The 13,172-nt window shown below is 39.3% G+C and overlaps 1 protein-coding gene across 1 annotated transcript in view; it reads left to right on the forward strand.

Annotated features, from left to right (window-relative positions):
- The window catches only part of GLB1 (galactosidase beta 1), a 42,350-nt gene extending 30,926 nt beyond the window's left edge, over positions 1 to 11,424 (forward strand). Inside the window, exons 12-16 of the mRNA XM_027659455.1 lie at positions 195 to 284; positions 1,557 to 1,670; positions 2,605 to 2,736; positions 6,693 to 6,932; positions 10,871 to 11,424. Coding sequence (XP_027515256.1) covers positions 195 to 284; positions 1,557 to 1,670; positions 2,605 to 2,736; positions 6,693 to 6,932; positions 10,871 to 11,131 — 837 coding nt within the window. The 3' untranslated portion in view covers positions 11,132 to 11,424. The remainder of the gene's footprint in view (positions 1 to 194; positions 285 to 1,556; positions 1,671 to 2,604; positions 2,737 to 6,692; positions 6,933 to 10,870) is intronic.
- The last annotated feature ends 1,748 nt before the right edge of the window (positions 11,425 to 13,172 follow it).

A 13,172-nucleotide genomic window follows, 5' to 3' on the forward strand; every position in this document is an offset into this window, starting at 1 on the left:
CCACATGTAGCATGTTTCTTTCAGAGTTCATCAGTTGTCTGTACTGTATTGTATTATTAATGTGTCTGCAAGGGTGATGTAAAGATTTATTAACTTTCTAGACAGATGCAGTGAGCTGGCTTGGTGGTATGCAAGCTGTTATATTTGGACTAAAACTTATTGACCTTCACATATCTAGTTTTTCTATGCTGCAGGTGGGCACTGTGGTGGAGGTTCTTGATGGGCTGTCACCTTCTGGACCAGTGAAAAGCACTTACCCATTGACCTTTGTTCAGCTAAAGCAGGTAAGAATTCCTTCAGTAGGCACTCTGCAGTAATTTTGTAAAGTTTATTTGAACAACCCTCCATGGTATTACTCTTTTTATGTCATGTCTTACACCTTATCCCAGCACAGAAGCAATAGTATTATACAGGTATCCATTGGAGGCCTTTGCATATTCTACACTGCTCCTGTTTTGCACCTGAGGTTTTCTTCTTCCTGTGAATGTAGGTATCTGTGCTGTCCAGGCTTCCACCTTTATTTTTCTCCTCTCTGAAGTATTGACTTTCAGATTTTTAAGAGACTGTTGGGTTTTTTTTTAAATCATCTTCATAGCCCTCTGCTGGACCCTCTCCAGTAGTTCCGTGTTCTTCTTCAACTGGGGAGCCCAGAACTGGACACAACGTTCCAGATGCAGCCTCACCAGGGCTGAGTAGAGGTGCAGGATCACCTCCCTCAACCTGCTGGCAGTGGTCTTCCTAATACACCCCAGGATACCATTGGCCTTTTTGGCCACAAGGGCACACTGCTGGCTCAAGGACAGCTTGTTGTCCACCAGGAGCCCCAGGTCCTTCTCTGCAGAGGTGCTTCCCAGCAGTTCAGCCCACAACACGTACAGCTGCATGGGGTTATTCTTCCCCAGGGGCACAACCATGCACTTACCTTTTTTGAACTTCATTAGTTTCCTCTCCACCCAACTCTCCAACCTGTCCAGGTCTCAATAATGGCTACAACATTTTTTTCTGTTCCTGATGAGGAACTTAGTGAAAAATATTCCTAAATGTTCCTGATGTAAACCATGCAGTATTTAAAGATAATAGATAATTAGATAGATAAAAATAATGGATAATTAGATAATATTAGATAATATTGACTTGATGAATATGTCACTTTATGGGCAGTGGGTGACAGTGAAGTCAGTTATGAAGGGATTTTCCAGCTATCTTTTCATTGATTTTAATGAAGAAATAGTACTGTTGGTCATTAACTGCTTTGTTTTTATTGAGGAAATACCTCTTAGAGAGAGCCCTATCTTGTAAAGTTTCGTAAATCTTCTGATGAAATTTAAAAGTGGAAACTCTGTGGGACTTACACCCATTACCTAAAGGTCAAAGTGAATTTTAATCTGAAATGGTGTCAGTGATAGACGCTGTCTGAAGTGAATGAAAGTTAACATTTCAATCCAACCACGTGGGCAGAAATATGGGATATTTCTAATTCTGACCTGAACTGAAACTACAGAATTACTTGGTTCATGAATCTGCTTGGGTTCTTTTTCTTTCTTTTCTTTTCCTAGTATTTTGGGTTTGTACTGTACAGAACTACACTTCCAAAAAACTGTACGGAGCCAACGGAACTGTCTTCACCTTTAAATGGAGTCCATGATCGTGCCTATGTCTCTGTCGATGGGGTAACAACATTGTTTACTGGTGTTCATTTCTGCCTTCATGGAAGTCATGGATGCAGTCTACGGGTTTTTTTCCTCCTTTCTCTAGATTACCAAGACAACCCTGATCTTATTTAATCACACAAAGGAAATAAGAAAGTATCTATAGTTAATTCATACCAAATGTTCAAGTTTGTATTTGAGAAAACATGACTATTATCTTACAGTTTTTGAAATTTGAACGTTGATACAGATTCATGACTTAAGTGAGCAAAAGACCTAGAGAAAGGGTTTACTTGCAGGTTCATGAGATGTGTTAATGATATATATGCTTGGTGGCTTTCTGCAGTATTTCCATAGATTTATTTTTTTTTATTATTATTCTCTTATTTTTTCCTTTGAGGGTGGAAGGAAGAGAAAGCCTGAGCCTATGTCTCAACTTATGAAACTGGCTTCTGATCACAGTTTCAGGACAAAAAAAGTTTATTGTACAGAATGTGAAATTTGTCTTTCTCCCCATAAGCGGGGTTTTATTCCTGCTTAATGAGAATCAATATAAATTCATAGACTTTTATCATCTATTTTTTAATTAATATTTGACCTACACTGAACTCTCATCACCTTTATGTCCAAGTCAAGCTCTTTTTTCCTTATGTTATGGGAATAGGAACAAATAAAACTAAATATTGATACATGCTTAATTGGAAGATGAAGCCCCTTTAAATCACTGATATTGCCAAAATCTTTTCAGTCAGTAGACTAAATTTAGGAACCTGCTTTTTTTTGAATCAGGTGCATCAAAAATCACTAGCACATCTTTTTGATGTGTACCGAAATGTGAACATTGGCATAGCAGTTCAGGAAATTTTTTTTTTTACTCATTATTTTTTTTTGTAATTTTTGTTTTCTTCATACGAGTTGAAAAAACAAATAACAGGGTATTTTTGTTGTTTTCTAGGTTCCTCAGGGTGTCCTTGAAAGGGGCAAATCACTTACGATAAATATAACTGGAAGGGCTGGAGCAAATCTGGACCTCTTGGTAGAGAATATGGGCCGAGTCAACTTTGGTAGATACAATAATGACTTTAAGGTAAGTAAAATCGAGTTATGGGATTGTAATGGCTTTTATTCTTTTCCACAAGTTAAAAAAAAAGTAGCGGAATAGAAAGAGCAAAAAGGTCAGGATTACGCAGCTGGAACTTTACCTCAAAATATAACTACTCACTAGTTTTCATTTGAGTTTTTCCAGTCACTGAAATCAATGTGAAATTAAAAACTGCCAGACGTATTTTAAACTTTTTTTGTTGGTTCACTTATGTTGTCGCCCACAAGACTTTCAGATTGAGTTGAACTTGTACCTAACATTTTAAAATGTGCAAAAACTGCTTGTATAAACTCCATAAATGGGCTGGAAATTGGCCTAGAACTTGATTGTACTTTGAGGTTTGTGAATCCTGGGATTGCATTTGGGAGGTTGGTGGGTTTGGGGTTTGTATGTGTACATATATACACTTTTGTGTCTCTGTCCCTGTCCCATTTCATTTGTCAGAAGTGTGCCTTTGCAATAATTTCAGTGTGGCTGGGAAAGGCTGTCTCACAAGCACTTTACCATGCAAAAGTGCCAGTTCAAATTTGGACTGGTCAGATGTTAGAGATAATTTTTAGAAAGCTTTCAAGTGCTTCTGGGTCTGTGCTGCACTTTGGGACTGTCAACTCCATCCATGAGTGGCCGTGGTGGGTTGACCTTGGCTGTACCATGTGCCACAAAGCTACTCTGTCGCTCCTCCATCAACAGGAGAGGGGGAGAAAATACAATGACAAATCTGTGGACGGAGATCACTCAGCAATTACCGTCATGGGCAAAGCAGGCTTGACTTGGGGAAATCAATTTATTGCCAATTAAACAGAGTAGCATAATGAGAAATAAGAACAAATCTTAAAAACACCCTTTCTTCCCAGGCTCAGCCTCACTCGTGATTCTTCTAACTCCTCCCCTTGAGCAAGGAAAGGGGACAAGGAATGGGGGTTGCAGTTAGTTCATTATAGGCTGTCTCTGTTGGTCCTTTCTCCTCACAGTCTTCCCTGCTCCATCATGGGGCCCTACCTATGAGAGACAGTCCTTCACAAATTTCTCCAGTGTGCATCCTTACTATGGACTGCAGTTCTTCATGAACTGCTCCAGCATGGGCCCCTTCCACAGGGTGCAGTCCCTCAGGAACAGACTGTTCAAGTGTGGGTCCCCACCGGGTTACAAGTCCTGCCAGCAAACCTGCTCCAGCGTGGGCTACTCTCCACGGGTCCACAGGTCCTGCCAGGAGCCTGTTCCAGCACAGGCTTCTGCAGGGTCACACCCTCCTTTGGGGGCATCCAAGTGCTCTGACCTGGGATCTTCCTCATGCTGCAGGTGGATATCTGCTCCACTGTGGACCTCCATGGGCTGTGATGGGACAGGCTATGTCACTGTTGTCTGCAGGGGAGTCTCTGCTCCTGCACCTAGAGGACCTTCTCCCCCTCCTCCTCTACTACCTGGGGCTCTTTGTTTTCATTTTTCTTCACTCCTCTCTCACAGCTGCTACACAGTTTTAGGGTTTTTAGCCTTTCTTAAAAATGTCATCACAGAGGCACTCCCACTGTCACTGATGGGCTCAGCAGTGGGTCTGTCCTGGAGTCAGCTGGAACTTTGTCCAACATGGGGCAGCTTCTGGCATCTTCTCAGAAAAGCTCCACCTGCAGCCCCCCTTGCTACCAAAACCTTGCCATATAAACCCAATACCATGGAGGTGCCACTAGGCACTAGGAAGGGCACCATGTAGCACTAGGAAGGGCAGGGGCAAAAAGTAAACCTTTTTGGTTTTGGACTTAATGGGATCCTCAGTGCTGTGTGATAGTTGATAAAAGAGAGGAATGCTGTAGAGGCCAGTCTTATGTTGTGTTTGTGCTGTGTAGAGTTCACAGCATTCCTTTTTTTTTTTTTTTTGATATTATTAGGACACAAGTGGGTAGCAGTAGTGCCAACTCTGTCCATGCTGTCTCTTCAAGGCACTTCACCGTTATCTGAGTGGTAGGAGAGGGAAGCTAGTATCCCACTGTTTTGCTTTCATGTTGAAGCAGCAGCAATATTTTTGTGTATTTAATAACAGGCAGGTGATAAGGAAACTTATGTGCTTAATGCTAAATTAAGGTAACAAAATAAAAGGTTAGAGGTTGGATTAGGGAGGTGCTCAGTGTTGCTGTGGTTGAGTTGAGATTCACACTTATACCAGGGTTTCAACTGTTTAAAGATTTAAGAGTGAAAGCAAGTTTAGGAGACATGTCCCTGGTGAGAATAATACTCTAAAAACAGGATCCTTCTATGTAGAAAAGGCGGCCTTTCTCAGGTAGTTTTGGACTGTGTGCATTGCTTCTTCCCATAAAATTCCTCCATCATGCTGTTGTTCATGTTGATTTTGAAAACTGGAAATAATGATATCTTGGGGTTTAGATATTTTGTGCTTTTGAAAATTACATTAGTTGAAGAAGTTCCTGCCTTGTGAAGCCTCACATTTTTAAGCAAACAGGATGGTTTCCAGGGTTTTGTTTGGCTGGAGTTTTATCACTTTTTTGAGCTTGAAATCAAAATAGGCATTTAGCTTTTGTGAAGGAATCTTAAAAGGATTTTGGCTTTAAAATGTCCTTCTGACCTAAGTCTTGTTGTTGAAGGACACAAAAGAAGGAATAGTGTGGTTTCTGGTTTTTTCTATGTTTTCACATGCTCACTGCCATCTGTGTTTCAGTTGTACTTCGAAAATTTATATCCACATCTGGACCATTGAATGTGCATTCTTATGCAGACCAAAGTAATAGTGTTTAGTAGGCAATTCATATAATTTGAAAAATCCCACTGTTCATAGTGCCTACAGATGAGCTTAGGGAGGCAGGTTAGAAGGTTTGACCTAAAGTGACATTGCATTACTTCAGTTGATTACTAGACAGAATAGAGTCTAGATTGTGTAGAAAGGTTTTGTCACTTAACACTCTGCAGATATTTTATTTTGACATAAGAAAAATAAGCTCCTGTTCTGCAAAGTGGACATTTAGGTAAAGGAAGAGAAAACCAGTTAGTGCTTGTACAGGTGATGAGGTCTGTGGAGTCAATGCAATGCTTATTAGACATCACAACAGACACACAACATAGTATCAGCCCTCCCAAGCCGTAGAAACTGTGGTTTTACTTGTTCCTGTTTGACATGTGGTGTTTGCAACAGAACTTAAATCGTGCTGAAAAACAGCTTCTATGCAGGGTGTATTCAAGCAGTTAAAATCAACCCCTTGCATCGCACTGAAATACCACTTTAGGAATTACTACTATAACACAATTAGGATGTGTGCAGGGGTGACTTAATTTTTCTTTCATTCTTCTTAAATCATGGCCTTATCTTGCCTTTGCACTCATTGTGCAAGTACCCTGGTGTGCTGTGAACCAATGTGTACGTGGTTCCATGGAAACGAAATGGGACTCTGTGGGCTTAAAACTGACTGTAAGCTTAAAGTATTTCACTGAATCGGGCATGTGCATTGGTTTTTATGATACTTCATCTTATCTGGAGAGATTTGTAGGAAGTAAATACCACTTTCTCTGCTAAATGTCTTGGGTTAGTGACTCAGTGTTACCGAATGATGGTATCACAGACTTAATGATACTTAATGTTGCTTCTGCTTTTTGTTAAGCCCTAGGTTTTGTAATCATGTTAATGTTAAACCAAAATAGATATTTTCCCAGTTACAGGAAAAAAGTTTGAAAACAAACTCTTGGGTATCAATGAAACCTTAAAACTTTGAGGAGTAACAGATCTCTCACAGAGAAGAAATGAAACCCTTTATTCTTAAGCAAAGCTTATAACTTGGTGAAGACCAGATGCTTGGCTTTTTCATACACAGATTGGCAACCAGCTGTTGCAAGTACTTTGATTCAGTTTTTATTCCTGATTTATAGTTGCAGACAAATAACTTCAATAACAAAAACTAATTATCTTATATTTTGGTGTTGTTTTTTCTTCTTCCTTTTAGGGTCTAGTTTCAAATTTAACTCTTGCTCAGGATATACTTGTTGGATGGGAAATGTATCCTCTAGACATAGATGGAGCAGTGAACTATGGCATTGTTCCTCTCTTCGATCAACCAGAGAGATTTGTTGGCAATCCACTGAATGACGAAGTACCTACATTTTACACTGGGAGTCTTTCAATTCCTGGAGGGATTCCAGACTTGCCACAAGACACCTATGTCAGTTTTCCTGGCTGGACAAAGGTACAACTTTTTGCTGTAAAAACTCAAAGTCTACTTAGAAAGCTATTGAAACTTCTATGGACAATCAAAGTCCACCTCTCTTGGATGGGTAGAAGTTGGTTGTAGTGGTGGGGTGTTTCAAATATATTTAAATAACTAAGAAATGGATTCTTTGCTTTAGGTAAATCTAGAGATACAATATTAAGAGAAGGGAAACACACTCCAAAGACACGTGGTATTGGTCTAAAAAGAACCAAAACAACACAACCAACCCACCCTAGTTTTTCAACAGTGAGGAAAATCAGGTGTCAGGCTGTTTAGAAAGGCTGCATTTAGTGGTGGAGGGTTTTTTGTGTATTTTTTTCTTGAGATGTGAAGCAGAAACAGCTTGTTGTAGGGAAGAAAGTGAATACTTGCCTTGAGGTAACAGTTTTTTATTCTGGAGAAAGTGACGTGCTGCAGGACACTTTCCTGGTTGTATGAATTGGTTAGAAGTACCTATGAACATATTGGAAGTGCTGTGTGAGGAACTATACATCCTGTTGCAAAGCATAGGGTTGGACTCCACTGCTGGTGTTGTGCCCACAGATACAGATGTAATGCATGGAGGAGGTTACCTGTAACTGGACTGAATGGATCAGGGAGCACTGCTGTGGGAAGCCTGTGGACAACTCTCTGTTAGTGGGAATTTCTCACAGCGCTGGAGCATAGCTAGAGCAGCAAGGAGTGTGTTTTCACAGTGCCATGCTTGAAACCACCAGCATGCAGGATGGGTAAGGACCAGCTCAGCTTGCTGGTGGGACAGAGGGAGCAGAATGTGTGCCACTCCTCTTGGAAGCCTAAGCATTTAAATCCAGGGTTTAGGGAAGTACCTGTGACAGTGTTAGGTAGCAAAACTGTTCCTCTCTGGAACAATTAATTTACTGCTATTAAAATAAAGGAAAGGAAATAAAAAAAAGGAAAAGGAGTTGCTGTTGATCTGTCTTATCTACCAGTATTGTAGTGGTTAAAGCACTTCACAATATGCAGTGCATATGCAGAAGGCACTTAATGTTTGCTGGCGCTGAGCTTGGATGAGGAAGTCTGAGTTGGTCCCTGTTCCTGCATATATGTGCATGTGCATGTCTCAGTCACTGAATAGAATTTAAAAATAGCTTTTTTTGCATGGCAACTGGAATCTGAGACTTTTTCAGTAAATTCTGTGACCCCATCCATCATAAATCTTCTTTAGAAAGCGTGGTGGCCATACCCGCCTATTGGCAAATTCATATATAAAATGGCAAATTAGTCCAAGAATTCTTATGTATTAGTGAAAATCTTTTCCTTTGACCTATAGAAACCTTTGTTTTACATAGTTTGTATACCCTCTAAAGCAGTCATGGTGAGAGATCCCAGATGAACTGTAAGTTGAGCTGATGAATTGGTCCTTCAAGCTTTATATGGATTGGTCCAGTGTTTTAAATAAGATATCCCAGAGTAATAAGATTGACGTGATGCTGGGTGTAGAAACTGAGACTTCCAGGTAACTTTAGCAATGAACAAATACCTTTAAGGCAGAGGGCCTTAAGGGTATAAATTCCACTCAAGTCCTGTTGTATCTGGGCCTTAATTCCTTGAGCGGCACTATATAAATTGCTGATGCCGAAGTGTGGAGAGGGATTCTTAACAGGGGTTAAAACTCACGTATTTGAGATGTTGGAAAACCATGGAAGCAACACTTATCAAGGAAACTTATACTCCTAATAATGGTTCTGCCTTTGCATACTAAGGCAGGGAATATAGCATGGTGGACGGCCTGGAAGGAAGGGTTGCAGCCTTAAGAGTCATGCCCTATTGTTGTAGCTTGCTTGTCTTCAGTGGTTTTTAAGCCCTTAACTAGTAATAAAACCTCCTCCACCTTCCCTTGAAGAATCACGATGCCCTTGAGCAAACATGCTGAATGTATGGTTAGATTTATTGGACCTTTCTTTTTCCTCAACAGAAAATAGGATTTGGAGTCAGGACTGTTCCTGATTTATGTGGAATCGTGGGCTGTAGTTGCTTTCCCTGCTAAGGGAAATCTTGCTACTGAAGATACAGTTTCTCCCTCTTTTATTTTGTCTAAGACATTTTCATTGGTAGTGTATATAGTGTCATAATTTGCTGGTTTGGGGCACACAAATTCTTGAGTGTGCGCAGCTTTACTGCAAAAATGCGTTGCAACCAGTGACTGATAAAGATCAGAAACAGAGACCTGTCTGATCATACCACCAGCATTTGATCTATAATGCAGTTGATTCCTGCAGTAAACACCTACTTCCCACAGGTTTACTGTCAGTGTCTGTAGGAGGAGGGCTACTGTCTGTCTAGTGGGTACACTAATTAATCTTGGGGGGGGTGGGTGGAGTTGGCGTTAATGCTATGTTGTCTTCTAAAACTACTACAGCAGCAAAGTAGAGAGTTTGAATAAAGATAAACTTGATTAAGGAAAAAAATTTTGAGGTCAAAGTTTATTAACACCTTGGCAGAACGATGCAAGATAGGATCTTATACCACGGAAGTGGATACAGAGCTGAAATAACTGAACTGCATTTGCAAATGTACTAACTCCTTAAAAGTTTCTCTTGCATGTTTCATAAAATTTGTTTTCATAAATACATGAAAAAGGAAACACAAGAAAGATACCTCTGAAACAGCCTGAACAGCAATACTCACCATATTACAATTGTGCCTCTATAAATCCTTTTAAAATATTCTTCTGATTTCAGTTATCTCAGAAAACTTTAGAAATTACTTGAATTCAGTAAAAGTCCTTACTTTCCACTGATTCAGACAATTTTATTATTTTTATCAATGCACATCAATGCTATGAGTTAGTTTGTTTTTCCTCTATATTTTGGTTACCAAAGACCAAAGCAAAAGGAGAAAACACAGATGCAGTTATCTGTTCCCATCTCTTTTCCTGACGCTGAAATCTTGTTTGACATACAGTGAAAAGACACTTTGAAGGAGTAAAAGTTATTTATCCAAATCAGTTGTATATTCTCCCTTCTATCTTGTTTAATAAGCAAAACTCAGTAGGAGTCAGTTTACAGTTTTACTAAACACTCTGCATCCCACCAGTTTATAAACTTTTGGAAAAATCTGCATCTGTGTCACTTCTGTGTGTCTGTTTTGTGGTGTATAAAGGATTGGTTTGACTTTTTTCTTTTTCTCCTTGCCCATTTTTTTAAATCTTTTGAACTTAAGGTATTAATGATGTTAGGGCAATATTTTGAACTAGGGGCTCTGACCACCTCAACTATAAAAAGCGATTTAAGGAGATTTTATGCCAAGTTAACCACAATTTCATTTAACCTAATACTAGCAGACCCCCAAAGATTTTAATGATTGTATGTAACTGCAGCAAAATACAGTACTTTCTTGCAGTGTGATTTCACAAGTACTTTTGTTGACTTAAGTATGAGACATCTGAGTTTCATGTGTCTAGACAAGCTATAGCTTTTCCATGAAATCACAGAAACAGGAAAGGACTACCAAGGTAGTGTAGTCTTACACTTGTACAGAGAGCCACAACAGAATTAGCATCTGCATTTTTCTTCTGTGAGTTTTTTCTCCTTTTAACAATCAGCTTCAAGCAAATACAATTTTCAGGTTTGTTTTGATCTTAAACTTGGTGTAAAATTCACTGCGAGGAACCTGCAATTGTTTTCCTAAGTATTGTCATATTTGGAATTGCTGCAGTACTTGACCACTTTCTTTTTAAATATTAATGATAACTTTAACTGCTCAGGGAATTTAGATTCTTTTGACTGTCTTTAGCATTTTCTCGAACAGATTTTCTGTCCTTGTGTTCTATCAAACTGAAAGATGAAGGAAATTCAGTTACTATATGAAGAGCGTTATACTCAAAGCTATTTTGTCATTTGATCTCTGACGAATTATTAAAATGTTTTTGTTTTTTCTTTCTCTCTTAACAGGGGCAAATTTGGATCAATGGCTTTAATCTTGGTCGCTACTGGCCAGCCCGTGGTCCTCAGTTGACCCTTTATGTTCCAAGGAATGTACTTGTTTCATCGGTGCCGAACAACATAACAGTCTTGGAGCTGGAGAGTTCTCCTTGCAGCACTCAGGCGTGCGAAATAGAATTTGTAGATGAACCTAATATCAATGCAACCATACAACATGAAAGTTATGACCACCAGCTCTTCGTTAGAGACATGTGGCTGACCCTTCTGTAATGATTTGAGTGTTTCTTTGTCTTTCCCCCACTTCGCTTCCCTTTCCATCAAATCATACTGATTTGACACCAAGTCTTTAAAAAAGGGAAGTTGCTTTGCTGAGGCAACTTTTTAAATTCTTCAAAGACTTTTTTTTTTTTTTAAATCTCTCAGAGGTAAATATTGAAGTGCTTTCTAAAAATAAAAGCTGCAGCTCTAACATTTGCCTTGGACTGTGAAATTGAACTCAACTGGAAGGTAATGTTCGCATCAGTCTAGTAAAAATGTACACTCCTTGCACTACAGTAACCTTCTTACACTTTTATTTTTTTACCATGTTTTGCAACTAGAGAGGAGCCTACAAAAGGGGTGCACAGCCCCTGCTGGCTTACTGGTTTCACTTGTGGGACTGGTAGCTCAGAGCTGCCAACAGACAAGACACTTTTAGCTTCTTTTATCACCTGGTTAGTATCAACATCATTTTAGTCTGATTGGGCTCACTGCCAGCATTGAATGGACCTCATTTTTTTTATGACCTCTGTGCAAGTGACTTTGGGAAAATTTTAGTTGATTTCTTACGGGAGCTGAGAACAGCTGCAGAAGAGAGCACTCAAATGCCTGCTGGTCCAAACAGCAGTAACATGGAAAGAGACCTTGTAGTCTGCATCTGTCTGCTCTTAGAAAGCCAGTTTACTGCTTCTGTTCTGCTGTCCCTGAAGACTTAAAGTAAATTGAGAAGTACAATGACATATGAAAAATTTAGGCTGTTTTGGTTGGCCTCTAACTAACCTGTAGGTTTTAAATGAGCCATTTTTCCTCTAATATATCCTTTTTATGTTTATTTTCTTTTTTTTTTTTTTCCTAATGGGCATGGAGTACCTGCTTTTTATAGGCCAACACCTTGGAAGTGGAATGTTTTGAGTTAAAGAATTTTATTTCTCTTTAGTTATCTGTTTTGTTCCAGTAAACTGATGGTCTTTGTAAGTGCCTGATATTTGCAAAGATGCACAAACTCTGTCAGTACAACTGACTTTCTAGAGCAGACAGAATCTTCTTTTTGATTCCTATGGTTTTGATGTCAGTCATGGTGTTATTTAAACAACAGAATATGATGGAATCAAGTATTTTCATAATCAGTGGTTTCTTACTTTGATTTTTGTCTGACATTATTAAAATGGTTCTTTAAAGATTAAATTTTTCCTCTGTGTGTTTGAGAAGGAAAAAAGGGAGGAGGAAGAATTATTAGCAGTACTAAGGAAGAAATGAGATTGTAAAGTCTCTACGGATGAGGAGTTATTCGTATTGACATTTATTTCCTGTGTTATGAAGATGTGTACAAAGTAAACAAAATGAAGTAGCTGTGATGGGCTGAGTGGACACTGAAAGTGCCACTGTTTTCTGAGATGACCAATGCAAAAACCTGACTATTTCTTCTCAGCTGATAAGGATCAATGCTGTCACCAGAGAAGGCGGTGAAAAGGAGCTTCAGTATCTACTTCGGGTTTGCTATGTGTTTGACGTGTTTGATGGGTTTTCAGAGCCGACAGATGTGGTTCACCCGAGACATAGAGCTTGTACTTGTAATTTCTCACCTCAAATGCCAGTTCTAATGATTGAGGACTGTGTGTTCAGTACCAAGCACACTTCATTCTTGGAATAAAGTGGTCTCCACTGACCCTAGAATTGCCTTTTTTGGTGTTCAAAGGCAGTTACGGATTTGCCTTTTTAGTGTTAAAAAATGGCAGTTGCACACAATTTTTCTTTTGTGGCACCATCCCTATGGAGACCCTGGAACATGCTCTGTGTGCAGTTTATTAAGAATTAATTACCTCAGAGCCAGGCCTTGAAGGTAAGGAATGAAACAGAATTAGTTTCAAATTAGTTATGGGTTTTGTGGCTTGAAGTGTTGTTAGAAAGCAAGGCACTTCTGTATTTGCAGCACTGGGAGTGTATGTGGCCGACAAAACTCCTGCCTCTACACAGACACCAATACACCACTTTTTTACCTATTCGTACATTTTTAACAAAAAAATTAATATTCATTGGTTCTTAATTACAGAAT

The sequence above is a fragment of the Corapipo altera genome, unplaced genomic scaffold, assembly GCF_003945725.1.
Source record: "Corapipo altera isolate COAL_440 unplaced genomic scaffold, ASM394572v1 44b, whole genome shotgun sequence".
Classification (NCBI taxonomy): Eukaryota; Metazoa; Chordata; class Aves; order Passeriformes; family Pipridae; genus Corapipo; species Corapipo altera.